A 26,220-nucleotide genomic window follows, 5' to 3' on the forward strand; every position below is an offset into this window, starting at 1 on the left:
CCCACTTAGTTGACTGAAAAAGTTTCTTAGTTTTTTCAAGTTTTAGTTTTGTCACTTATGGAAAAGAGCTAATATTTACAGAGCTCATAGCCTCTGTATTATGCAGAGGTGTACAACATAGTGATTAAGAACACAGACTTGAGCCAAACTGTTTGGGTTCAAAAATCTGTCTTCATCTCTTAGCACATTTCAGCTTGGGCCTCAGCTTCCTATCTGTACAATGTAGTACTATCTAATACCTAGCTCATAGGATTTTGGGGAAATTGAAAAGTTGCTATGAGTAAAGTGCTTAGAATATTTCCTGGCACATAGGATTGCTATTTAGCTATTACGAAGATTGAAGCTGATTTAAGTAAAGTGCCTGGCATGCAGTCAGCCCTCAATAAACGGTGGTGGTGCTAGAAGTACAATTAGTAATAAGGATCTACGCTGTGCCCGTTTTTTAATACTCTTTGGCTGATAATACCAAGTAGTGATATTCCCACTTACATTTAAAAGGCAACCCACAGCAAAATCATAAAAATTCTAGGAAAGACACTTAATGCTTACAGCATTATCTGTCACTCTGTACCAGATGTCGTAGTCTTTTTCTGCAGAGGTGTACTGAGCCGTATATGCATGGTCCTGTTCAGCCACATGCCTTGCAGCACACATTTATTGCCTTGTCTGCCTCTCTGACTTTAATCCTTGTGGAGGTAGAATGTTTCACCATGAAAAGCGGTACTCCGATGAAACAAGCTCAACTTGGTAGTTTAGCTTCGTACATTTTTCTCTGCATATTAATGAATGCCATCGCTTCCATAACAATTAATGAAGTTGCCTGAGGAAAAAAAGGCACACATTTGCCAGATAACTCTTGGTGATCTTTATACTTAATGTTCTAGTACCTTCCCTCCCCTCCCTTCTGCTCCCCTCCCCTCCCCTCCCCTCCCCTGCCTTCTTTCCTTTTCCCTCCTTGTCTCATCTTTTCTGACTTTGGCCTTCCTGGCAGCCTCTCTCTTTACCTCTGTATCCTGGCTGTCTCTATATGTCTCTCTATCTGTTCTTCCCTATGCTTCCCTTTCCTTCCTTTCTCTCCTTTAACTGCCCATACGATGGGAAAAAGAGAGAGAAATTGAGGATGGTTTTGTTTTGCCTTAATCTGAAATTCTTAATTCACAAATCTGTGGAAAATTTGTTTTTTAAAATTAAACTAAACTAAGTATTTTTTATTTGTGATTTTCAACTATCTGCACCTCTGCCCCCGCCCTGATTCCTTGGGTCTTACCAGATCCAGTGAGGATTCTTTAAAAAAGGATCCTCATTCCCCATTCAAGGGAAGCCAGCCACAGAGGTTTGCTGCCATCAGGGCCAACCACTGGTCTTGGTAAGCTTAACAAGAAGGACTTCTTCTCTCCTTTGAAGCTGTTCTTTGAGGATGTCAGGTATAAAGTTATTTAATTCTATGTGCTACATCTTTAAACAAAAAGATACCATGATTGGTTATTTTAGACATACTGCTATCCCCATCACCAGAAAAAAAAGAGAGAATTAACAAATCTCTCAGAGTTTCTGTAAGTTGGCAAAACCTATAGGCCTTTCTTTTAGTCACAACATTTTAAATTTATTTAGTGCATATTTTATTACACTTAAGAAGGACCTTTTTTTCTGTACGTTACTCATAATGAATCTAAAAGTTGACAGGAAATACAGAGAGCAGATGAATTCTCATGCACTGATGATGCCATCTTTTTTTGGCCTTTGTAAGACTAAGTGTTAATAACTTAGAGTAACTGAATCCTTTGCTATCTTTAACAATTTCCATGGGACTATGGCCTATCTGATGTTTATGTTGCTTAAAGCAGCTTGCCTTTTCTCACTGAACCATGTCCAAAGACTCAAACAACTGTATTTATCTTAACCGAAAAGGAATGTTTCACCACTAAAAGCAGTGCTCGGCTAAAACTAGCTCTACTCTGTACTTCAGCTTTGTACATTTTTCTCTGTTTGTTAATGAATAGCATCACTTCTGTAACAACTAAATTGTCTGCATAAAAAAAAGTCACAGATAAATATTCTATTGCCACATAAATCTTGGTGATCTTTATACATAATGTTCTAGTAGATCTTTGTTTGTTTGTTTGTCCTTTGAGACAGAGTCTCGCTCTGTCATCCAGGCTGGAGTGCAGTGATGCGATCTCAGCTCACTGTGACCTCTGTTTCCTGTGCTTCCCACTGAGATGGGAAGTGATCTTCCCACCTCAGTCTCTGGAGTAGCTAGTCTGCAGGCATGCGTCACCATACCCAGCTAATTTTTTTTACCCCCCTTTTTTTTCTTTTTTTGTAGAAACTGTGTCTCACTGTATTGCCCAGAGTAGTCTCGAACTCATCAGCTCAAGTGATCCTCCAGCCTCAGCCTCCCAAAGTGCTGGGATTACAGGCATGAGCCACCTTGCCTGGCCCCATTACATCTTTATTGTTGTTGTTCACATATTTTGAAAGCAGTATGATCCAATCAACCCAGTTTTACTTATGAGTACTCCTGTAAGACAGAAAAGTAGCACATAGCGTATTTGGAAAATACTGACATAGGATTCATTCTCAAGTATCCAATTAGGTGAATACCTTAATATATTATATTTATTTATGCAAATCGAAGAGGCGTGGATTATTTCCCTATAAAAGTATGTGTGTGTTTGTTTTGTCCTTTTGGGCTTGATCCCTCGCCTGTGTTTGATTCAGCCATGGTAGCAGCTGCATTTAAAGTTGCCTCTGACCATTCTAACACACAAGATAATCTTGTCTTTCTGTAATGTTAGTTCTTAGTATTATTATTATTATTTTGAGACTGGGTCTCACTCTGTCGCCCAGGCTGGAGTGCAGTGGTGTGATCTTGGCTTACTGCAACATCTGCCTCCTGGGTTCAAGCAATTCTCTTGCTTCAGCCTCCCAAGTAGCTGGGATTACAGGTGCATGCTACCACACCTGGCTAATTTTTATATTTTTAGTAGAGATGGGGTTTCACCATGTGATGTCAGGCTGGTCTCAAACTCCTGACCTCAAGTGATCCGCCTGCCTCAGCCTCCCAAAGTGCTGGGATTACAGGCGTGAGCCACTTTGCCCTGCCTAAAGTGATTTTTGACTCTTAATGAATTAGTATTGCTCAGTCATTCCAATATCCATGACTTTGTGATGGATAGTACATTGTAATGTTTTGCCGTATGAGGCTCACCCTTTATTACGTGGAAGGCAAGTTATTAAATGATCTTGCTTTTCAACTTCTGCAAGAAGGATCATACTTTATAATCATAGAATACTATATCAAAATAATTGTGTTGTAAATGTGATTAGAATGTTTAATTAATTTGCAGTAAACTTGTAAAAATTTTGATCAACTTGCTGATTTCCTTGATGACATGTCAGTAAATTTTGACACATTCTTGAATTCAAGTTTTCTAAGAAACTTTAAAAGATGTTTTATAAATATATGGTCTTGTGTTTCTTATGAGAACCCATCTAAGTAGTGTAGCATGACATGCAAAGATCTGTGTGTCCTCCTTATTTACAGTCTTATATCTGGCCATGTCCCCCTTCTCATATACATATAGGTATATATATATATTTTTTAATAATTTTAACCTTTATTTTAGACTCAAAGGGCACATGTGCAGGTTTGTTACATGGTTATATTGCGCGATGCTGAGGTTTGGGATATGGATGATTCCATCACCCAAGTAGTGAACAGAGTACCCAATAGGTAGTTTTTAAGCCAATGCCCTCCTATGTTCCTCCCTGTCTCATAGTGTCTGTTGCTCCCATCTTTATGTCCTTGTGTACTCAATGTTTAGCTCCCACGTATAAGTGAGAACATGTGGTATTTGATTTTCAGTTCCTGCGTTAATTCTCTTAGGATAATGACCTCCAATTGCATCCATGTTGCTGCAGAGGACATGATCTCATTCCTTCTTATGGCAAATATATTCCCTGGTGTATATGTGCCACATTTTAAAAAATCTAACCCACTATTGATGGGCACCTTGGTTGATTCCATGTCTTTGCTATTGTGAATTGCGCTGTGATAAACATAGAAGTGCGTGTGTCTTTTTTGGTAGAATGATTTATTTTCTTTTGATTATATACCTAGTAATTGGATTGCTGGGTCAAATGGTAGCTCTATTTCTTTGAGAAACCTCCAACTGCTTTTTATGGTGGATGAACTAATTTACATTCCCACCAACAGTGTATAAGTGTTCCTGTTTCTCCACAGCATTGACAGCATCTGTTATTTTTAAATTTTTTTAATAGCCATTCTGACTGGTATGAGATGGTATCTAATTATGGTTTTGATTTGCATTTCTCTGATGTTAGCAATGATGAGCATTTTTTCATATGTTTCATAGCTGTTTGTATGTCTTTTTTTTAATTTAATTATGTTTTTTTTGAGACAGGGTCTCTCTGTTGCCCAGCCTGGAGTGCAGCAGCATGCTCATGGCTCACTGCAGCCTTGACATCCCAGGCTCAAGCAATCCTCCCACCTCAGCCTTTTGAGTAGTTGGGACCACAGGCAGGTGCCAATATACTCAGCTGCTATTTTAGAAGTTTTTTGTAGAGATGTGGTCTCAAACAGGTTGAGCCTAGACTGGTCTCAAACTCCTGGGCTCAAGCTGTCCTTCCTCCTCAGCCTCCCAAAGTGTTGGGACTATAGGCATGAGCCACCACAGCCTGCCTGTGTCTTCTTTTGAGAAGTGTCTGTTCATGTCCTTTACCCATAGCTTCTGCACAGCAAAGGAAACTATCAACAGAGGAAACATACAGCCTACAGAATGGGAGAAAATATTCGCAAACTATGCATCCAACAATGGTCTAATATCTAGAATCCTATAGGAAGTTGTTATTGTATGAATCTAAACAATCTAAACAAATCTAAATAAATCAACAAGTAAATTTTAAGTAACTGGAAAATAGTCTGGGATTCAAAATACTCTAAACAATTCCTTTTGTCATTCTATTTGGAAACAATCAGGAATCTTTGTCATGCCATAGCAATTTTTATATAGAAATAGAAACTTTCAACCCCCTCTCAAAAATATAGTCACACCTTGATTACCTATAGTGGAGAGGAATGAGGTTAGAAATGGGAAGAAGGAAAAAGCAATAATTACAGTGGGAGTAGTATTTGCAGCTCCTGCTTTCTGCTATGAAAAAATAGCGCTGGAAGCTGTATGGGATCCCCAACAGTACTCTTGGGTTCAGCAGTTTGCTAGAATGACTCATGGGACCCAGAAAAGCTATTTTGCTCATGGTCACAGTTATGAGAGTGAAAGGATACAGATTAAAATCAACAAAGGAAAAGGGCACATAGAGCGATGTCCAGGAGAAATCAGGTACGAGCTTCCAGTTGTCTTTCTGCAGTGGAGTTGCACAGGGATACACTTAATCATCAGTGTATGAAATATTGCTGACAAATAAGCTTATATAAGCCTTGGTATCCAGGATTTTTATTAGAGGTCAGTCATGTAGGCCTGAAATATCCACCTGACTGATCTTAGTCAGTCTCCAGCCTACCCAGAAGTCAAACTGATACATTTGGCCCAGGGCCACAGGTGAACAGAAAAACAGGCATTCACCGTAAATCGCACCATTAGCATAAACTATGTGGTATAGCCCAAGTTCTCAGATATATTAATACAAAGACAGTCTTAACAGTCATATATTCGGGGCCTCAGAGGTTGTCTCCTAGGAGCCAGTGAAGGACCAGCTCTTTCTTTGGAATTGCAGGATCTGAGCACCCCAAGCCTGCTGAGTTAACCCTTTGCTGAACAGGAATTTAGGGACCTCGGAATCAAGAAGATTTGGGGGGAGTGAGTGAGGAGTGTGCTGAGGTGGGTGACTGTAACCAGAACCTCTCCTAGAAGTAAAGGAGCAAAGTAGCCTAAAAACACGAAGCATTCCATATTGGAGGCTATCCATGTATACACAATTGTGAGAGTTTCTTTAACAACCAATTTGAATTCACAGGTGTTTGTTATTGGCTAGTCTCTGCATAGTTAAAATTCTTTAGTTAAAAATCGTTCTGGTTAAATGCATGGAAAAAGATGTGGGCTATTTTCCATATGGTTGTGGTGAGTTGTTTTCAAAGGCATCTTGGCTTTTCTGTAGACCTCTTGTTCATATTAATTACCAAGGAAGGCTGAATCCTGTCTACAGAACTTGGTCTTAACAGGACTAGTTCATAAGTAGGTTGCCTGTAACTACTTTGTGGTCTCTTTCTCTCAGAGATTTTGCCCTTTTTGCCAATATTTTTCTTCCCTTGGAAAGTTGTTTGTCTAAAAGTAATGGTCAAATTAAAGAGCTTCACATGGGAAGGATGCATCCAGGGAGCTCTATAGCATTCATTCATGTAATAACAACTTCCAAAATGAATGTGGTTTTCGGGGTAAAAGAGTGGGTTCAAACCATAGTTTTCCAGGACTATAGACCTTTTCTAAGCAATAATAGGACTGTTTTATATGGCAACCCAATGTCTGTAGGGTGGCTTGCTTTAACTTAATAAAGGGACACTGTAGGTGTAGATCTGTTAGCATTTATTTTTATTCTTACTCAGTTACTTTTGTTTTTCTTGAGGTTTACCTCTGTTACTCTGTGCCCAGAGGAGAACTACCATTTTGGACTTGGGCTCTGCTCTTTTCTCTCTCTCTGCTTCCTCAGCAGCAGAATACCCTATGTGCAACTGGCTATACCATCTTAAGATTACCATCCAGCTCTCTGTCCTGCTTTGGCAGTTTTGTATGACATCATCTTGCATGACAAGAACTTTGTCCTTGATACAGATCTTTGTCCTTCAGTTCATGCAGAAAGGCCACTATATTACTTAGAATCTAAGGTAACTTAAATTATCATTTGGATAATGGAATACATTTCTTTTTCTCCTCCTTTTTTTTTTTTTTTGAATCTGCTTTTATTTTTCTAGTTTCCAGCCATGTGGTTGATATTTAAATAGAACCATTTTGGCTTCTGAGTTGATTGACATTTATGCAGTGAACCCACAGATGAAACCTGGCATTCATGGTTAAAAAATATAAATCCAAACTAACCTTTATACCTTTTCAGAAGAAAACCCTCGTTAGTCAAATATTTTTTAGCCTTAAGTAAGTATTCATTGTGACTTTTCAGAAGTGTTTTTAATAATGTCAGATATTCATCTTAATTGTCATCTTTAATTTCTCAGATGCTTTCACATTATTTTTTCTCTTTGCCCCTGTAATCTGAAACATTGCTAAAATTATATTCTTACCTATTTGGAGTATATAGAATGAAAGTCTTAATATTGTATACAGTCCCCAATACTTTATTTTTCTTTTTACTATGATTAACATCTCAAACATCTCTTATTTGGATCTCTTTGTGGAGTTTCTGCCGAGGCATCCAATCAACTAGACCACCTACAATCAAGGATCAGATTTGTGAGTCAAAGTGAGAACTAAAGGAGAGAAAAGTGAGAACTGAAAGGTGGTGATAAGAAAATCTAAAGTTTAGTATGAGTGGAATAGACTTATATAATCCATATACGTTGGCAAATACAATATGCAGATATGCCTTTCTGAGATTTTATATGCCTGGATGTGTTTTGCAGAAGATCCAAGCAGGGCCAATGTATCTTAGATATTAAACTTGCAGCACCACTCAACCACACACCCAGTCTCTTTTACTATGTTCTATTTTTTTCCCATGACCTTTATTGGTGCAGGATTTTTTGCTTCTTAGCTCAGCTAGATCCGGGTTTTTGTCTCACGACCAGGAAGAAGTAGTCACCTGGACACTCAAAGAGTGAGCAAGGCAGGAAGTTTTATTGAGTGATGAAACAGCTTTTAGTGAAGAGGGATGTGGGGGGTGGTCTCCCTACAGGAGAGTTCCCAATATGGCTGAGGCCAGGGCTTTTTATGGGCTCAGAATAGGGAGTACATGCTGATTGGCTTGTGAGTATACAAAAAAGGTTAAAGTGGAGACATCACTCAAAAATGGTACCTACTTTACGTATACCTACCCTTTCCTAAGTGGTTTTCTACACGATAGTGTGTATGTGAAATAGGTGAAGGATGGGGATCAATCAAAAGCACACCAAACGGGAAGGCAGGTTCTCAATCTGGTTCAAGCGAGGATTTACCAGGGACTGTTTCCAGCTTGAAGGTTGTATTTCACCAGGAACCAACCCCATCTGCCTAGGCATTTATCTACCTCCTGCCTCTATCATTATCACCTGAGTAATGTACTGTAGTGTTCTTCTTTTTTAAACATTTTTATTATATTTGTGATCTCTCTTACCCACTAGAATGTAATTTATTGAATTCCTGGACCCAAGCTATCTGCCTGCCTTAGCCTCCCAAAGTGCTGGGATTACAGGTGTGAGCCACTGTGCCAGGCCTTCAATGTAATTTCTATGCAGGCAGAGATTTGGGGGTCTCGTTTATCTGCTGATGCTTTCTCAGGGCCTGGAATAATCCAGGCTCTTGGCAGGTTTTCAGTGAATATTTGTTAAATGAATGAATCAAGAAGCCCTTTTTGAGTGCACTCTCCTACCTATATCTAGACTCTAATACTTTTTTATTTTTTATGATTCCATCATTTGGGGCTCTAGAGTTCTTCCCCCTGCCCTTTCCATTGTGTATATATATATTTTTTTCACTTAAGTTTAATTTTTTTTCCCAGAATACATTATTATACCAGGCCATCCAGTCTGGGTCTTATCTCACCACTCACCTTCCTTAATTTATACTGTTTGTTTAAAATATGAAAAATTGCAGGAGGAAAACTTTCTGTTTCTGTACTCATATAAACACTTTGCATATTGTCATTGCTCTAGGAACCATGTACATTACTTTACATGATAGCAATATTCTGAGAATTTCTTATATTTGTGTGTTCCTCAAAGGTAACACCACATGGTGAAACAGACTTCAGACTTTATAATCATTAAATACATTAAACCTTGCTGTTTAATATTTTTCTTTTTGAAGTGTTTTAGGAATCTACATAATATTAATGTAAAATTCTAGGTTGAATACTGTGATAACCTAAGTACATGCACAATTTTAATATTTTATCCTTTGAATTTAGGTACAAGTTATGGAAGAGAAATTAAAAGCAGCTAATATTCAAACCAGTGAATCAGAGACAAGGTTATATAAAAAGTGTCAAGATCTGGAGTCACTAATACAGGAAAAAGATGACATCATTCAAAACTTGGAATTGCAACTTGAAGAGCAGGTTAGGAAGAATTTGACAATTAAAAGAGTTCCAAGTGTGTGCACTCGTTTGTGCATAGTCACAGAGGTTAAAAACAGAGAGCCTAAATTTCTATATTTGGGGAAGAAATCTTGCTTATTTGGTCAACCCATAGGACTGCATCACATTTATTGGTGAAAGGTGCAAGTAAAATGGCATACCTTTAAGTTCCAAGTGATTCCAAGACAAGATCTAACTCGTTTTGGATGTGAAAATGCTCCTTAATATTCGAACATTTGAGTGAGCGAGTTTGTTTGTTTGTTTGTTCATTTATTTAAGACAGAGTCTTTCTCTCACCTAGGCTGGAGTGCAGTTGCGTGATCTTGGCTAACTGCAACCTCCGCCCCTCATGTTTAAGTGATTCTCGTGTCTCAGCATCCCCAGTAGCTAGGACTACAGGTGTACGCCAACATGCCCGCTAATTTTTCTATATATTTTTTAGTAGAGACAGGGTTTCGCCATGTTGGCCAGGCTGGTCTCGAACTCCTGACCTCAGGTGATCCACCCACCTCGGCCTCCCAACCTGCTGGGATCACAGGCATGAGCTACTGTGCCTGGCCAAACTTTAGAGTTTAAATGTAGTATTTAAGTTGGGAACATTTGGTTATCAGCAGGTATTTATGTCCGTAAATTGTTTGCAAACAATATATGCTTCAGATTGTTAGAGTGTTGGGAATGCTTATAGAACATTACATTTTAATATTTATATTTGATGCCAATCCTTCTGCTTAGAAATGTATACACTGTTTTTGAACCACTTTATTGGAATCAAGTAATTAAAAAAAATGTATTAGGAAAAAATTGCATTGGGGTTATGTACTTAATGATCACTCACCATCATTTAAACATGACCACTGTGAAATCGTTTTGTTAAATGTGTTATGTTGTTTATTTTCAGCATTTTTTCCCATTTCTTGATAAAGATCAGTGTTTCTTTAGATCTGTGGTTTTCAGCCTTCTACCACCCTTAGACCCTGCCTATTGTGATTTATTTTGTAATTACATTCTCAGTAGTTTTGTGACCGTAACCAGATTTTAAGGCTGGTAAATGAGAGCTAGAGTTTCTCTCTGTTTGTTTTTCTTGGATCTTTGAAAGCTAGCATTCAAGGGGGGAAAAAAAAGCCATGCCCCTAAGGAGGTTCTTATTTTCTTCTCCCCAACATGATTGACCCCTGTGCTACTGTTCTAAATCCTAGACCATTTCCAGAAATGGCTTATTTTGTTGATAAATTCGGTAAATTGACTCTAGTGTATGATCTTTCAGAGAAAGAGAATAGCAGTTGTTAAAACTAGTAATACGTGCATATGCTCTTATGGTTTTTTATTGAATCTACTGAATAATTTTTTTTCTTTTAAAAATCTATTTGGTAATTTGAAGATAGATATAGTAACTCGGATACAAGTTTTCATTGGATTTGCCTTGCATATTTGTGGTATAACATTTCCAGACCACTGAGTTTGTTTTTGAATTAAACAAATTACTATTGTTATTTCAGAAACAAATAAGAATACAAGAAGCTAAAATAATAGAGGAGAAAGCAGCTAAGATCAAAGAATGGGTAACCGTCAAGTTAAATGAGGTATTTATTGCTATATGTTTTCCTTTTCCTTTACCTTTTACCTCTTTTGAATTGACACATGATCAGAATATATGATTACTCTGAGTAAAACAAAAAAGTTTGATCAGTGATATTGCTGTCTTTTGATAAACTTGAGATATAGGTAGCTTTCATTTTAATATCTAGTGTATTTTTAAAATTAAACATATTAATAGACTCATGATGATCAGTGTAAATAACTTTATTCTAATAAGTTTAGTTCTAATTGATTTCAAATAATAATAGGATATATGTATATATCTCATAAAATTAATGTTTTGGGGACCTGAAAGGCACACATTTTAGTTTCTATGGCAGTTTAAAGCTGAAATAGTTTCCTTTAAACTAATTTTACAGTGGAAAAGGCATAAGGGATGGAAACATTTAAAATTCTTAGTTCTGAAAAATGTAAATATTGATGCCATAATTATCTAGGTTGATAGCCTATTCTGATAAATAAATCTTATATTTGTTTATCATTTCCTTTGTATTTTGCTTACACATGTAAACTAGATATTAACTTTTTTAATATTATAATTTATTAGTACATTTTTGTAATGTTATCTCTATGTGAAAAGAATACCATTATGTTCTTTTAGCTGGAACTGGAAAATCAGAATCTTCGTTTGATCAACCAAAATCAAACTGAAGAGATAAGAACAATGCAGTCAAAACTACAAGGTACAAATACTTTGACTAAGATAGCTTAGTTGGATTTATTTGACTATATTGGCTTTGACTTTTTTTGATGTTTTAAAGATGCAATTATGAATATCGTCCAAGAAGGTGTTGTCGTAAAATGGAAGATAATTTCTAAGCAAACAAACCAGAACTCCTGCACCCAAGTGAATGTTGGGCCTGAAAGTGGAAGACAAAAAGAGAAGAGAAAGCAGCTAAGATGATGGTCTACCAAAGTGGTCACTACATAGATCAGAAAAACATGACCACATACTAATTTTGCCCCTCTGTATTCTAAAAGGCCTTCCATTGGTACAATTTGTAGAACCATACTAAGTTCCAGAGAGTCCAACTTGCTAAAAGTACTGCACAGTAACATTAGCCTGGGAGGTCAGATATCATGGATGATGGGTACCAATCTCTAATGGTGAGGACATTTTGCTCCTTCTAAGTGATGTAGTGCTGTATCTCCCTGTTTTCTTGAAAGAATACAGGGAACTTTACCACACAAGAGAGTGAGTTAGAAGTAGTTGTATCAGAGAGACATGTACTCCAAAAGTCCAAGAAGGCTTGAATTTTGGTCTTAGAGAATAGTCCTTTTAGTGGAGATTAGGGAGTCACAGATAGCATACATTTGTAGCTGCATTGAAGACATTGGAGGAGGCTTCTTGGCATCACGCATGCCAATCAAATTGAACTTGGCATTATTTGAGGGCAGCTCTGAGGCACTTCTGTGTGTTTTTAGATGCCTGAGCTGGTGGTTACTTGGATGTAAATGTCACAACTCAGTTCATTCATGGGTCACCAGTGTTCTAATCCTTTCCCCATTTGGGTCTTCTAGATGAGGGTTTGAATCCTGTCAGTTGGGAGAATACATTGATAATCTACTGATAAACTCAAGAATATCAGGGGTGACGTTGGTCTATTTGAAAAAAAACGTACCTCCAAAATTAATATCAGGGGTGATGTTGGTCTATTTGAAAAAAATACCTCCAAAATTATTTATAACTTTTGGCTGTCTGCAGTTATTAAATTCAAAGGAATATTTGCTACTCTCAAGATAACTTACAATAATATTTTACAAGCTCTGAAGTAACTTTTTATAATGTGAAAATTGATAATATTAGATTGTAAACTTAGTCATCAAACTATAGATCAGCTTTTTTTTTTTTTGGAGACAAAGTCTCACTCTGTCACTCAGGCTGGAGTTCAGTGGTGCAATCATAGCTCACTATATCCTCAACCTCCTGGACTCGGTGATCCTCCAACCTCAGCCTCTTGAGTAGCTGGAACCACAGGTCCATACTACCATGGCTGGCTTAGTTTTGCATTTTTTATTTTTAGAGATGGGTTTCACCATGTTGCCCAGGCTGGTCTCAAACTCCTGGGCTCAAGTGGTCCTCCCACTTCAGCCTCTCCAAATGCTGGGATTACAGGCATGAGTCACCATACCCAGCCAGATCAGCACTTTTTAACATAACTTCCTGTGATGAGGGAAATATACTATATCTGTGCTGTCTAATATGATGGCTACTAGCCACACAGTGGCTATTGAGCATTTGAAATATGACTAGTGCAGCTAAGGAACTGAATTTTAAACTATATTTAATTTCAATTTGTTTAAATTTAAAGAGTCATATGTTGCTAGTGGCTCTCGTAGTGGACAGCAAAGCTAGATGTTAATGAATAACCAGAAGAAGATTATTCTAATTTGAATGTTTAATTTCAGGTATATTTGCTTAAAAAAAGAAAGTCAGTCATATTATTTTCTACTTTTGCTTGGTATCATGCTTTTCAACAGTGATTGAAATTCTTACAGCCTGAATATTTTGAACGGAATTTTGTGATATGAATGAACTCTGTGTTTTCCAATATACAGGGTTACTTTCTTTCTTTCCAACTTCAAAGCCTAAGGGTGAATAGTATATCATTTGATAGAAATTCATTCAGTATACTATTCTGGTGATAGCAGCTCAAGTGTGTATTGAGTTGAAAAGGAGATGAATCCATTCAAAATTGAGGTTATATGTGTAGCCCATAGCCTGGTATAGAAGTTTTTAAATTTTCATTTAGTACCAGAACCCTTTTCAAAAAAATAAAATTTTCTATAGAATCTCAATAGATAAGATAGGTAAAAGCAGTGTTGGGTGATGGGTTTAGCATTCAGCATACTTGGACTTACCCATACCTCTTCTTGAACCCTCTGGGACATTTCCATAAAGCCCAGGAGGTTCACAGAATACATGGGAAAAATATTGGCATGGTAAGAAAACCATGAGCTTTGAAGTCAACTTTATTGCTCTAGTATTTAATAATTGTGTTATATCTCCAGAAAAAAAAATTTTTAAGAGAGGATCTCACTTTGTTGCCCAGGCTGGAATACAGTGGCATGATCATAGCTCACTGCAGCCTGGACCATCTGGGCTCAAGTGATTCTCCCTCCTCACCCTCTTGAATAGCTAGAACTACGGGTGCACACTTACCACACCCAACTAATTTTTAAATTTTTATTTTGTAGAGATGGGGATCTGGCTATGTTGCCCAGACTGGTCTTGAATTCCTGGGCTCAAGCAATCCTCCCTCCTCAGCCTCCCAAAGTGCTGGGATTGCAGGTTTGAATCACCATGCCCAGCCCAGAATTTTTTTTTTTTTGTATTAGTAAAATCACGATTATAGTAGTTCCTTACTGGTTTCATGGAGGATTATATAGAATTACTTATGAAGCATATGAAAACATTTTTGTATAAAATTGTTGATTATAGGGCATATGAAAACATTTTGTCTACTACATGTTAATATTAATTGCTATCATTTTCTCCACATATTAGAGATTCTCCCATAGTTGATCTAGAATTCTATATTTTGAATTAAAGTTTCAGGTCTTTGTGACAATCACCTTTGTTGAAATAGTTTGGATACACTAAGCCCAGTCTCAAAAGCTTGTTATTTTCTCCAGTATTCTTAGCTTGCAATTCTAGTCTTCACTGGCAGCCTCTTAGGTCTTGTAGACTAAGAGATGTTGATCCTTGGAAATTAAGCTTGGATTGGAGAAGAATAGATATAATACTTAAAAAAATATGTGCATATGTATATAATTTTTGCCATGCATATATATATAATTGAATTTGTTCTGTAAGAGACATTCAACATGGAAACATTAAAAGATACATCTTTAGGAATATACTATATAAAATATTTTCTTTTTTTTTGAGACGGAGTTTCACTCTTGTTACCCAGGCTGGAGTGCAATGGCACGATCTCGGCTTACCGCAACCTCCGCCTCCTGGGTTCAGGCAATTCTCCTGCCTCAGCCTCCTGAGTAGCTGGGATTACAGGCACGCACCACCATGCCCAGCTAATGTTTTGTATTTTTAGTAGAGACAGGGTTTTACCTTGTTGACCAGGATGGTCTCGATCTCTTGACCTCGTGATCCACCTGCCTCGGCCTCCCAAAGTGCTGGGATTACAGGCTTGAGCCACCGCGCCCGGCTATATAAAATATTTTCTTATACTCAGTTATCAATTGCTACTTAACCCTTTAATGTTCTGCTAGCATTAAGAATTATATTTCCTTGGAAGCTTTTCTTACTGAAAAATGCTTTTGATTTTATAAGCAGCAATGTTAAAGGTCCTAGAGATGGACCAGGTGCAATGGCTCACTCCTGTAATCCCAGCATTTTGGGAGGCCAAGGTGAGAGGACTGCTTGAGGCCAGGACCTTGAGACCAGCCTGGACAATATAGTGAGACCCCATCACTAAAAAAAAATTTTTTTTTTAAATTAGCTGGCCATGGTGGCACATACCTATACTCTCTGCTGCCTGGGGGCTGGTTCAAGAGGTGAGGTGGGAGGATCACTTGAGCCTGGGAATCTGGGGCTGCAGTGAGCCATGATCATGTCACTGTACTCCAGCCTGGGCAACAAAGTGAGACCCTGTCTTTGCTTACAGCTAACTACTCTTAAAGGGATTAGATATTTTTCTCTCTCCAGTCAAAACATTTTGAACATTTAAAATATATAAAACAGAATTTAAACATTGGCATATGGTGCTTGTCATTGAAGGTTCCATGTTATTGTACATCAATAAAGATGACCGTTAGGTTTTTTTTTCTGGCATAAAGAGTGATTTGTTCAAGTTTTTCTATGCGTTGGTTCTATGTTTAACAAACTTCTATAAAAAATTCAAATCTTAATTTTGATTAACGACACTGTAGAAGTTCAAGGAAAGAAGTCGTCCACTGTCTCCGCACTAAAGCTTTCAGAAGGCCAGCGCCTGAGCAGTTTGACCTTTGGGTGCTTTTTATCTCGAGCAAGGAGTCCTCCTCGAGGAGTAAAATCTGAGGAAGTGAGCACGATATCATCGAAAGAACCTGAGTTCACTGAAGGAAAAGACATAGAAGGTATTTATGGACTACAGGAAGTGACTTCGGCATTTTTCAAAAAGGAAAAATTATTTGCTAAGATTAATCCAAATGTAGCTTAATTTTTATTATTTTTTCTGACAATTTGATGTTTTATGAGAATTCTAAAGAGCAAGACAACATTTAACTTTGTGTATCGAATTATTTTGTGGCTTCTGAGAGCCTTTGCCAGTGATGCGTAGGAGAAACTGATTTTTCTTCTTAATATTTTTTTCCTGCTGTAAATGAAAGAGACTTTGCCAATGATGCATAGGAGAAACTGATTTTTCTCCTTAATATTTTTTCTCCTGCTGTAGGTGGAAGGGTATTTAAAATTAAAAAGTTACAGTCCCACCTACAAGATGCTGTACTTGTTTTAGCTGAGTTTCAGATTAAAAGTTTGAATTTCCTATTCATTATTTATTTAAAATATAAAACATTACCTAATATTACACATGAAATTAAACATTGGCATAGCAAACTTCTAGAGAAAAAAACCCTAGAGGATAAATTAATAACTGCTTTGATTTTCCTTTAATGCTTCAAAGAGGAAAATGTGTTCCTAGATATTTAAACCATGGTCCCATATACAGACTCTAGTCTTGAAGAGCTTCTATCAAAAAAAAAAAAAAAAAAAAAAAAAAAAAAAAACCTCTGAATTTTGCTTTCTTGCAGCTGTTGGCTTTGCCACCTCTAGTGCAATCTCTTTTGTTGACTTTCCCCAAATATTTTGGAGAGGCCCGAGTTTTCATCCTCTCTACTTTCAGCTCCAACTTCCTTCCCCCAGAGGAGAAAAAGTATCACAGTAAAAATTGTGTATCCTTGGTTATGAAATTCTGAAAATGATATATTTTTCCAATCAGAAGGCTCCTTTGCACCTTACTTTCATGCCATTACTTGCTTTTCTTTTCCGTCCCTCCTCCCTCTCTTCCTTCCTTCCTTCCTTCCCATTTTCCCTTTCTTTCCTCCCTTTCCTTCCTCCTTTCCCCTTCTCTTCCCCTTGCTTCCCTTCCCTTCCCGTTCCTTTCCCCTTCCCTTCCCCTTACCCTCCCTTCTTCCGTTCCTTTCCCCTTCCCTTCCCCTTACCCTCCCTTCTTCCCTTCCCCTTCCCTTTCCCTTCCCTTCACCCTCCCCTCCCTTCTTCCCTTCCCTTCCCATCTATCTATCTTCTATCTATCTATCTATCTATCTATCTATCTGTCTGTCTGTCTGTCTGTCTGTCTACCTACCTACCTGTCTGTCTGTCTGTCTGTCTTGTCATGTCTTGTCTTGTCTTGTCTTGTCTTATTTTATCTTATCTTGTATCTCATTCTGTATGCCAGGCTGGAGTTCAGTGGCACAATCACAGCTCACTGCAGCCTTGACTTCCCAGTCTCAAGTGACCCTCCCACCTCAGCATCCCTAGTAGCCGGGACTACAGACACATGCCACCATGCCCAGTTAATTTTTGTATTTTTTGTAGAGATGGGGTTTCACCGTGTTGCCTAGGCTGGTCTTGACTCCTGGGCTCAAACAATCCATCAGCCTTGGCCTCCTAAAGTGTTGGGATTTACAGGTGTGAAGGCCGCTGCACCCGGCCCACTTGTACTTTTTTTTTCCCTTTTAAGAAGCCATTTTCGTTTCCTTCCCTAGCTGAGGTTGCCTATACTGATGCTCTTGCTCATTTGCAAATTTAACAAACTGACTAATACCAAATTTTAGAGTTTGTTTATTCAGCCTCTATTTCCTTAATTATGAAGGTCCTATCTACGTTTTTATGTTTTCAAAGCTTTTTTTTCTACACTTCAGTGTAAAAGTTTCATTCCTTGTTTATGAAGCCAATGGTTCATTCTGTTAATTATGTTATACATAAAAATAAACCATATCTAAATATATTTTTAAAGTGTTATTCTTATTTTAAAAACACACTTTGTAGTTTTGATTAAACCAAAAGTAGAGCAAGGAAAGCTTTTCTGTGTTTATATTTTCTTTTTTTTTTTTTTTTTTTGAGACGGAGTTTCGCTCTTGTTACCCAGGCTGGAGTGCAATGGCGCGATCTCGGCTCACCACAACCTCCGCCTCCTGGGTTCAGGCAATTCTCCTGTCTCAGCCTCCGGAGTAGCTGGGATTACAGGCACGCGCCACCATGCCCAGCTAATTTTTTGCACTTTAGTAGAGACGGGGTTTCACCATGTTGACCAGGATGGTCTCGATCTCTTGACCTCGTGATCCACCCGCCTCGGCCTCCCAAAGTGCTGGGATTACAGGCTTGAGCCACCGTGCCCGGCCTATATTTTCTTAATGATTTTGCATATCTCAATGTATCGAAGTTTGGTGCAAAGTTTGTTTCTTAAACTATAGCTTTGTATTTATTATGCTTAAATTTACTTTATGATAATTTAAATATTTAGTTGAAAGAAGGTGTCATTTTCCTTGCTTCTAAAATATAATTAATGCCGTTGGTTTTTTTGGTGATTGCTTTCTTTGATAGAGTTGCCCTGTTTGACATTTTGCTTTTTTTTTTTTCCCCAACATTTGTTTTTTGTTTTTTGTAAAAAGCAATTTGGAAACTATTATATTGATGTGTTAGGGCTCTGAGTTTTATATAAAGCTTATAGTTTTCAAAATTGTGTTTAAAAAAGACATAAGACTAACAAGATAATGTAAATTAACTTTATTTAAATTTCTGGTTTATTCCTTTAAAAAAAAAAGTAGAGGCAGAGTCTTGCTTTGTCACCCAGGCTGGAGTGCAGTGTTGTGATCACAGCTCACTGCAGCCTTGAGCTCCTGGGTGCAAGCAGTCCTCCTGCCTCAGCCTCCCAAGTAGCTGGGACTACAGGTGCATGCCACTGCACCCAGCTAATTTCTACAGTGTCAGTTTCTACAGTGTAGTTACATAAAGATAAATGCACAGAAAGATCATATTATTAAAGGCAGCATGCTGATATGATGTATCCTTTTCTAGAAATGGAAATTCCAGAAAAGTCCATTGATAACCAAGTTCTAGAAAACAACAGAGGCCAGAGAACATTGCATCAAACCCCTTGTGGCTCAGAACAGAATCGGAAAACAAGAACAAGCTTTGCCACAGATGGTGGCGTCTCCCAGAATTCTGGGGCTCCAGTGAGTGACTGGAGTTCTGATGAGGAAGAAGGGAGCAAAGGAAGGTCCAAGTCCAGATGCACATCCACCCTCTCCAGTCACACATCTGAGGAAGGGGTCCAGTGTAACAGGATGGGGAGTGAAACGTATCTGACAGCATCTGATGACAGCAGCTCCGTATTTGAGGAAGAGACTTTTGGCATAAAGAGACCAGAACATAAGAAGCTATATTCTTGGCAGCAGGAGGCACAGTGGAAAGCTCAGAATAGCCTTCTCGGAAAGGGAAATTCTGAATCAAGTAAAAAGGAGCAAGACAGTTCCTCGGATGAACTGAACAAAAAATTTCAATCTCAGAGACTCGATTATTCATCTTCATCAAGTGAGGCCAACACCCCAAGCCCTATTTTGACCCCAGCTTTAATGCCAAAGCATCCTAACTCATTCTCTGGAAAAGGAACACAATTAGTGCCTTCATCACACCTGCCACCCCCAAAGTTAAGGATTCCTAATGTTTTCAGTATAAACGTAGCACTAGCCAAAAGACACTTAAGCCAGCCACAGTTAAGCTCCGACAGGATGTTTGGTACAAATAGAAATGCTATAAGCATGATACGACCACTGAGACCTCAGGAAACTGATCTTGATCTAGTTGATGCTGACAGTACAGAAATCTTAGAGAATATGGACACAAGTTGTGATGATGGATTATTTTCCTTTGACTCCTTGGACTCTCCAAATTCAGATGATCAGGAAAACTGTGACTCAGCAAAGAAGGCGGGCTGCAGCAAACCTCCAACTCCTCCCCTGCACCGTTTTCCTTCTTGGGTAATTATTTTGCCGCACATAACACATACACAGTAGTTTTTTCTCAACACTCATTTTCTTTTCTTTTTTTTTTTCTTTTTTTTTTTTTTTTGAGAAGGAGTCTCACTCTGTCACCCAAGCTGGAATGTAGTAGCACCATCTTGGCTCACTGCAACCTGTACCTTCTGGGTTCAAGTGATTCTCCTGCCTCAGCCTCCTGAGTAGCTGGGACTACAGGCATGTGCTACCATGCCTGGCTCATTTTTGTATTTTTGGTAGAGATGGGGTTTCACCATGTTGGCCAGGTCCGTCTTGAACTCCTGACCTCAAGTGATCTATCTGCCTCAGCCTCCCAAAATGTCCACACTCATTTTCAAGTTTTACTTTTTCTTTTCAAATCCAGCTTTGTTCTGACATTTTCCAGTTTTCAGAATATAATTTCTTCTTCTCTTCCCTCACTGAGTTCTGAATCAATTGAAAAATAGGATAATAACAAGACAGATTGGAGATCAAAACATTACCTTATTTACTGATACAACTAATTTAAGAGAATTCGTGGGCAAATGAGCTTTCTAATACTGAACTTTGGGATTAGCTGGATTGATTCACCCAGTCCCAGGAAGGCCTGGACCACCACAGGACTCTGCCAGTGAAGCCTGCCTCTCTAAAACTTACCACCTAGAAAAACAGAACAGATGCTTGTTTCCTGCAGGCAGCTACTTCTCAAGAGAAAGGGGAGAGGAAGCTGGCAGGCACTGCATGCCCAGTTTCTCCTTCTCAGCTTATCAGTCACATTAAGCCACTCTTCTTGTGGAGAAGAAAGTGAATAAGCAGAGAAGGATCAACAGCATTCAACTACTGGAGGTTCCTCCATGTGGAAGGAAACACTGGGGGCAGGAAAGAAGGATTCCCCCTAGCTGATATTTTGGGTGAATTCTGAACCAGGACACTTAACTCTTGTTAGTCATCAGTTTTTGAACTTAGTCATGTATTTGATGGGCTTTAAGATGAATTTAATTTTCTTTGTGAGCTTATATAGCCATTGGTTTGACCAAAGCATCTTTTTACAGACTTAGAATAGATTGAATCTTCTTCCATTGAAACATTGACCATTAGTAGGATAATTAACCCATCAATTATGTGATTCTTCTAAGGAATATCTACATTGCTAAACTAAAAATAAATCTTCCTCTATTTGAAATAAATGATCTGTTTAATTTTAATTTTAATTTTTTTTTTTTTTTTTGAGATGGAGTTTCACTGTTGTCTCCCAGGTTGGAGTGCAGTGGCACAATCTTGGCTCACTGCAACCTCTGCCTCCTGGGTTTAAGTGATTTTCCTGTCTTAGCCTCCTGAATAGCTGAAACTACAAGCATTCGCCACCATAACCAGCTAATTTTTTGTATTTTTAGTAGAGACTGGATTTCACCATGTTGGCCAGGCTGGTCTTGAACTCCTGACCTCAGGTGATCCACCCCCCTCAGCCTCCCAAAGTGCTGGGATTACAGGTGTGAGTCACCGCGCTTGGCCTGAAATGATCTTTTATAGATTTAAGATTTTCTTCACATACTGGCATAATTTAACCTGTGGCCTCCAGAGAAACATCTGGGTTGCAGGACTTTTTTAGTTTGGAGTCATGTTCTTTTATTATCATATTTTTTATTTTGTGACTGATGCAGTTTTAAGCAAATTAGGGTGGACATGTTTTTCTAGTATATTCAGACCTTAAGATGTGTGTGCTCTTATTTGCTTCCAAGAAAACATTTCATTTCAATATCCACAGGAAACCTTCTTTATTTATTACTAAATTTTGGATAGCACAAGAAAGTGAAACTTAATGGCATGTGAATCTTTGGAATTCCAATTATGTTATACTTTAGGCAGCAAGAAATTGAAATCTTGCCTATTGTGATTTTTAGAGATTTAGGTTAGGCTTTTAAGTTCATTTTATTTGGCAACCCATTCTACTACCTTTTTTGGCGGGGGAGGGGGGGCGGTGCATTCTGTCTTCTCTTACACTTCTGAAACTATTCAGTCCTGAAAAAGCAGCATTGCTTTCCAAAAGCCTCTCAGCAGACTGGCCAAGTCTGAGATTTTATTTCTGTGTTTGTTAGGTGTTTTCAGGTTTCAAGGAAAAGAGATGTATTCTAGTTACCTCAAGAAATATGAGTTTATTTTAAGGATTTCTAAGAGTTTATTTTAAGGCGTAGCCTATCCTTATTGAACTGGAATATCATGCAAATTACAATAGTCACTCTAGTGCAGGCGTCCCCAAACTACAGCCGGGCCTGCGGGCCGCATGCAGCCCCCTGAGGCCATTTACCGGCCCCACCGCCGCACTTCAGGAAGGGGCACCTCTTTCACTGGTGGTCAGTGAGAGGAGCACAGTATGTGGCGGCCCTCCAACGGTCTGAGGGACAGTGAACTGGCCCCCTGTGTACAAAGTTTGGGGACGCCTGCTCTAGTGGGACAACATATGATGAGTCAGCAGTATCTCTGATAGAAATGAGTGACATCCATTGCCCCTGCCCCAGTGGCTCAGCTTGTCTTCCCAAGCCTCCAGTCCCCTAATTGTGCTGTTAAATACTTTCCTCTACTCTCCTAGGGCTTCTGACTGCCTCCCATCTGCCTTATTGTTATATGTCTTTCTATTCTGCCCACTCTGCTGTTTGTCTCTGTGTGTATCTCACACTCAAAGAAACTTGATCTGATTCATTCAGCCAACCACTTTTCAATCTAAAATATCCCTGACAGTCAGAGATCTCATGCCAGATCTCAGGGGCCACTGCCTGTCCTGAAGAGGATGGCCTTAGTTGCCCACTATGTCCCGGACAGTCAGCTGTGTCCAAGTTAAACTCATTGCAAAATTCAGGACATGTTGCTCTATGCATTAGGAACTACTTGTGGTCCATTTTCTCAAGGGGGCAGAGCTAGTAGCCTGTCCAATACCCGTTTCAGAGATTTCTCAGAAGAGAAGAGAAAACAAAATAATCTACTTTTGAAACAAGATAATATAAATTCCATTGCAATTCTCATATTTATTTCTTGTTTGACTTTAGTTGTCTCTTCTACTTGAGTGAAATGTACATTGACATAGGAAGGCAATAGCATTTAATGCTACTCTATCTATGATTTCTGACTTCAGGTTTTTTTTCTTTCTTTGTTTAACCATGTTCCAGAATAGTAGAATATTAAAAGTTGTGTTTATGTGTAATCAGTGATTGCAAATGGTTTCTAGCTTTATGTTACAGCCATTTATGGTTTTACCCTCCACCACCAACCACGTACTAGAATTATAAGAATATTAAAGGTGGTATTTTTGTGTAGTCAGTAAGTGTGAATAAGCTTTACCTTACTTTTCCTTCACATCTTCAAAAGAATTTATAAAATATGAAACAAAAATGTGGGAATACAATAAGTAATGGAATAACTAGCAGATGGAGAAAAATCTCTTCAGTACTATTCATAATGACATATTTTAGTTGGCACTGATGATGCCAACTATAATAATGCTGTATTCTAGTGAATCTTAAATGAAGAACAAATGAAAAACATGTACTGAAAGTAATGTTTTTTGTTTTTTTTGTTTTGTTTGTTTGTTTGTTTGTTTGCTTTAAATACCCTGTTCAAACTCTCTCTTTTACCCTAGGAAAGCAGAATTTATGCTGTAGCCAAATCAGGTATTCGAATGTCTGAGGCCTTCAATATGGAGAATGTTAATAAAAGTAAGTGCTTTCGCATGCCGCCACCTGGATGAAACTTGAGGACTTTCTGCTAAGGGATAACATAATACAAATACATGGTACAGCCACAAAAAAACAAATAATGCATGATTCCATCTCAAGAAGTACTTAAAGAGTCAAATTCATATGAACAGAAAGCAGAATGGTGGTTACCAGGGGCTGGATATGTGTGGAGAAGGGAATTTATTGTTTACTGAGTATAGCGTTTCAGATTTGCAAAATGAAAAATTTCTAGACATCTGTTTTACAATAGTGTGAATACACTTAACATTACTGAACTATACACTTAAAAATGATTAAGATAGTAAATTTGATGTTATGTGTTTTTTACCGCAATAAAAAAAAGTTTAGAAAAATGATTTGTATTCCTATTTCATTCACTAAGAATTTCCTAAATGTCTAAATTCATTGGAATAAAGAGTTGTGTAAAGTTTCAAAAAATGATTTCTAGGGTTGCTGATTTACATTTTAAAATTGAAAGTCATCTTAGTATAGGGACTCAAATACACTCAACTCTGATTTATTTGGTTTTTTTTGTGTGTGTGTGTTTTTTTTTTTTTTACGTGAGAGAGACTAAATCAGAGAAACTGTGGCATTTCAGCTGTGTAAAATGGTAAAAATATAGGCCTCTATGTCCTTTTCCCCAAGGATTTAAAACACATTTCCCCTTTCTTTATTTCTTTCAAAAAATTAATGTAGACAAAATGCATGCTCATTATAAAAAATAAAATCAAACAACAGAGAACTATCTGGAATAAAAAGAAATTTTCCTGTGGTTTTTTCTACCACCTCCTCCCTATCCCAGCATTAATTCCTATGTTAGAGGTAACTATTGGTATTCAATTCCTGTTTCACTATCTGCAGTTCTTTCCATTCAGGAAATTATTTATATCCTTTTTTTTTTTTTTTTTTTTTTTTTTTTGCGGCAGGGTCTTACTCTCTTTCAGGTTGGAGTGTAGTGGTGGTATGATCATAGCTCACTATAGCCTCAAACTCTTAGGCTCAAGTGGTCTTCCTTCCTCACTATCCAGATTAGCTAGGACTACAGGTGCATGCCACCATGCCTTGATAATTTTTAAGATTTTCTGTGGAGGTGTGGTCTCACTATGTTGCCCAGCCTGGTCTCAAACTCCTGGCCTTTAAGTGATCCTTCTGCCTCAGCCTCTCAAGGTGCTATTAGGGTGTGAGCCACCACACTCAGCCAGGAAATTATATTCCAGTATTTCAACATCAGATTCACCTGATAAAGGCTTAAGAACAGTGGTTTTTGTTTTTGTTTTTGTTTGAGACCAAGTCTCGCTCTGCCACCCAGGCTGGAGTGTAGCTGTGCAATCTTGACTCACTGTAACCTCTACTTCCCAGATTCAAGCAATTCTTTTGCCTCAGCCTCCCAGGTAACTGAGATTACAGGTGTATGCCACCATGTTTGGCTAATTTTTGTATTTTTAGTAGAGATGGCATTTCGCCATGTGGCCCAGGTTGGTCTCAGATTCCTGGGCTCAAGCAATCCACCGCCTTGACCTCCCAAAGTGCTGGGATTACAGGCGTGAGCTGCCATGCCCTGCCATAACAGTGGTTTTGACCCCATGCTGGTACTAGGGTGATGACTGGTCAAAGAATATCTTCCTATGTACTGCTCACTGAATCAGTTCATTGGTAAGCACTTGCTTATACTTACCTCTGCCCAGCCTGAGCAAAGTATGCATGGAGATTCCAAGGAAATAAGAGCTATGGTTTTTGCTCTCAAAGAGCTTACAGTCTAGTTGGGGAACCAGCACGCAAGAGGAAATAATGAACTATGTAAAAAAGTATAAAAATAAACCTGTAAATGCCTTAATTTACAAAGTAGACTATACAATTGGTAAATCATGTATTAATCCAATTTCTCTTTAAATGGAAATTATGCTGATTTATAATCTTAAGAAAAAGACCAATGTGCTAATTAGAAGATTTTTTAAAAATGTTGTTTCCTATTTTTCTGTTTCAGATTCTGTTGTAACCCTTTCCTATACCACATCAGGACTTTATACATCTCTGATATACAAGAACATGACCACCCCAGTGTATACAACTTTGAAGGGGGTAACTCATTATTGTTAATGTTAAAACATGTGCTTCTCATCATGATGGATCAAGAAAATTGTTAATTCAGCTCCAGATTCCATTTTTTACATTTTACACAGGCTCCTCCTTTATACAGTTTACATTAACATATCATAAAAAAGAAGCAATGGAAAGGTCTGGAGAAGACACTTATTCTTATCAGAATATTAGAGGTCTGAGCCAGTTTTTACAGTGTCCCATGTGATTCCCCCACCTACCCATGGCCATGAATTGTTTAAAGGAGACATACTATGAATAATGTAATGAAAACTCCTAATTTAGGCAGATCTTTGTATCAGTGCCAGGGTACCCCTTCCTTGCTTGAGGTATTAGTTAAAAGAAGGATTGTCAAGTATTGACAACGTTATATGTTCAGGAATCTTTTATAATTGCTAATTAGAATTCGGGGTTTAACAACATGATTTTGATAACAGCAAAATACATTCCCGAATTCCTTTTAAAAAGCATATGATGTCCAGCCATGGTGGCTCACATCTGTAATCCCAGCACTTTGGAAAGCTGAGGTGGGCAGATCACAAGGTTGAGAGTTCAA

General features: G+C 38.1%; 1 protein-coding gene across 3 annotated transcripts in view; it reads left to right on the forward strand.

The window, feature by feature from the left end:
* Window positions 1–26,220, forward strand: part of PLEKHH2 (pleckstrin homology, MyTH4 and FERM domain containing H2) — a 139,311-nt gene that overhangs the window by 47,415 nt on the left and 65,676 nt on the right. For 2 of the 3 annotated variants that reach the window (XR_012516917.1, XM_003926764.4), the window contains exons 4-10: window positions 9,094–9,243; window positions 10,758–10,841; window positions 11,459–11,540; window positions 15,751–15,936; window positions 18,881–19,842; window positions 23,471–23,546; window positions 25,552–25,646. Coding sequence is in view for 2 of the 3 variants with exons in the window: in XM_003926764.4 (XP_003926813.1) it covers window positions 9,094–9,243; window positions 10,758–10,841; window positions 11,459–11,540; window positions 15,751–15,936; window positions 18,881–19,842; window positions 23,471–23,546; window positions 25,552–25,646 (1,635 nt within the window). In the remaining variant the exon portion in view is untranslated. The remainder of the gene's footprint in view (window positions 1–9,093; window positions 9,244–10,757; window positions 10,842–11,458; window positions 11,541–15,750; window positions 15,937–18,880; window positions 19,843–23,470; window positions 23,547–25,551; window positions 25,647–26,220) is intronic. The other variant, XM_074396592.1, reaches the window with a different exon arrangement.

Source organism: Saimiri boliviensis, chromosome 1 (assembly GCF_048565385.1).
Source record: "Saimiri boliviensis isolate mSaiBol1 chromosome 1, mSaiBol1.pri, whole genome shotgun sequence".
NCBI lineage: Eukaryota > Metazoa > Chordata > Mammalia > Primates > Cebidae > Saimiri > Saimiri boliviensis.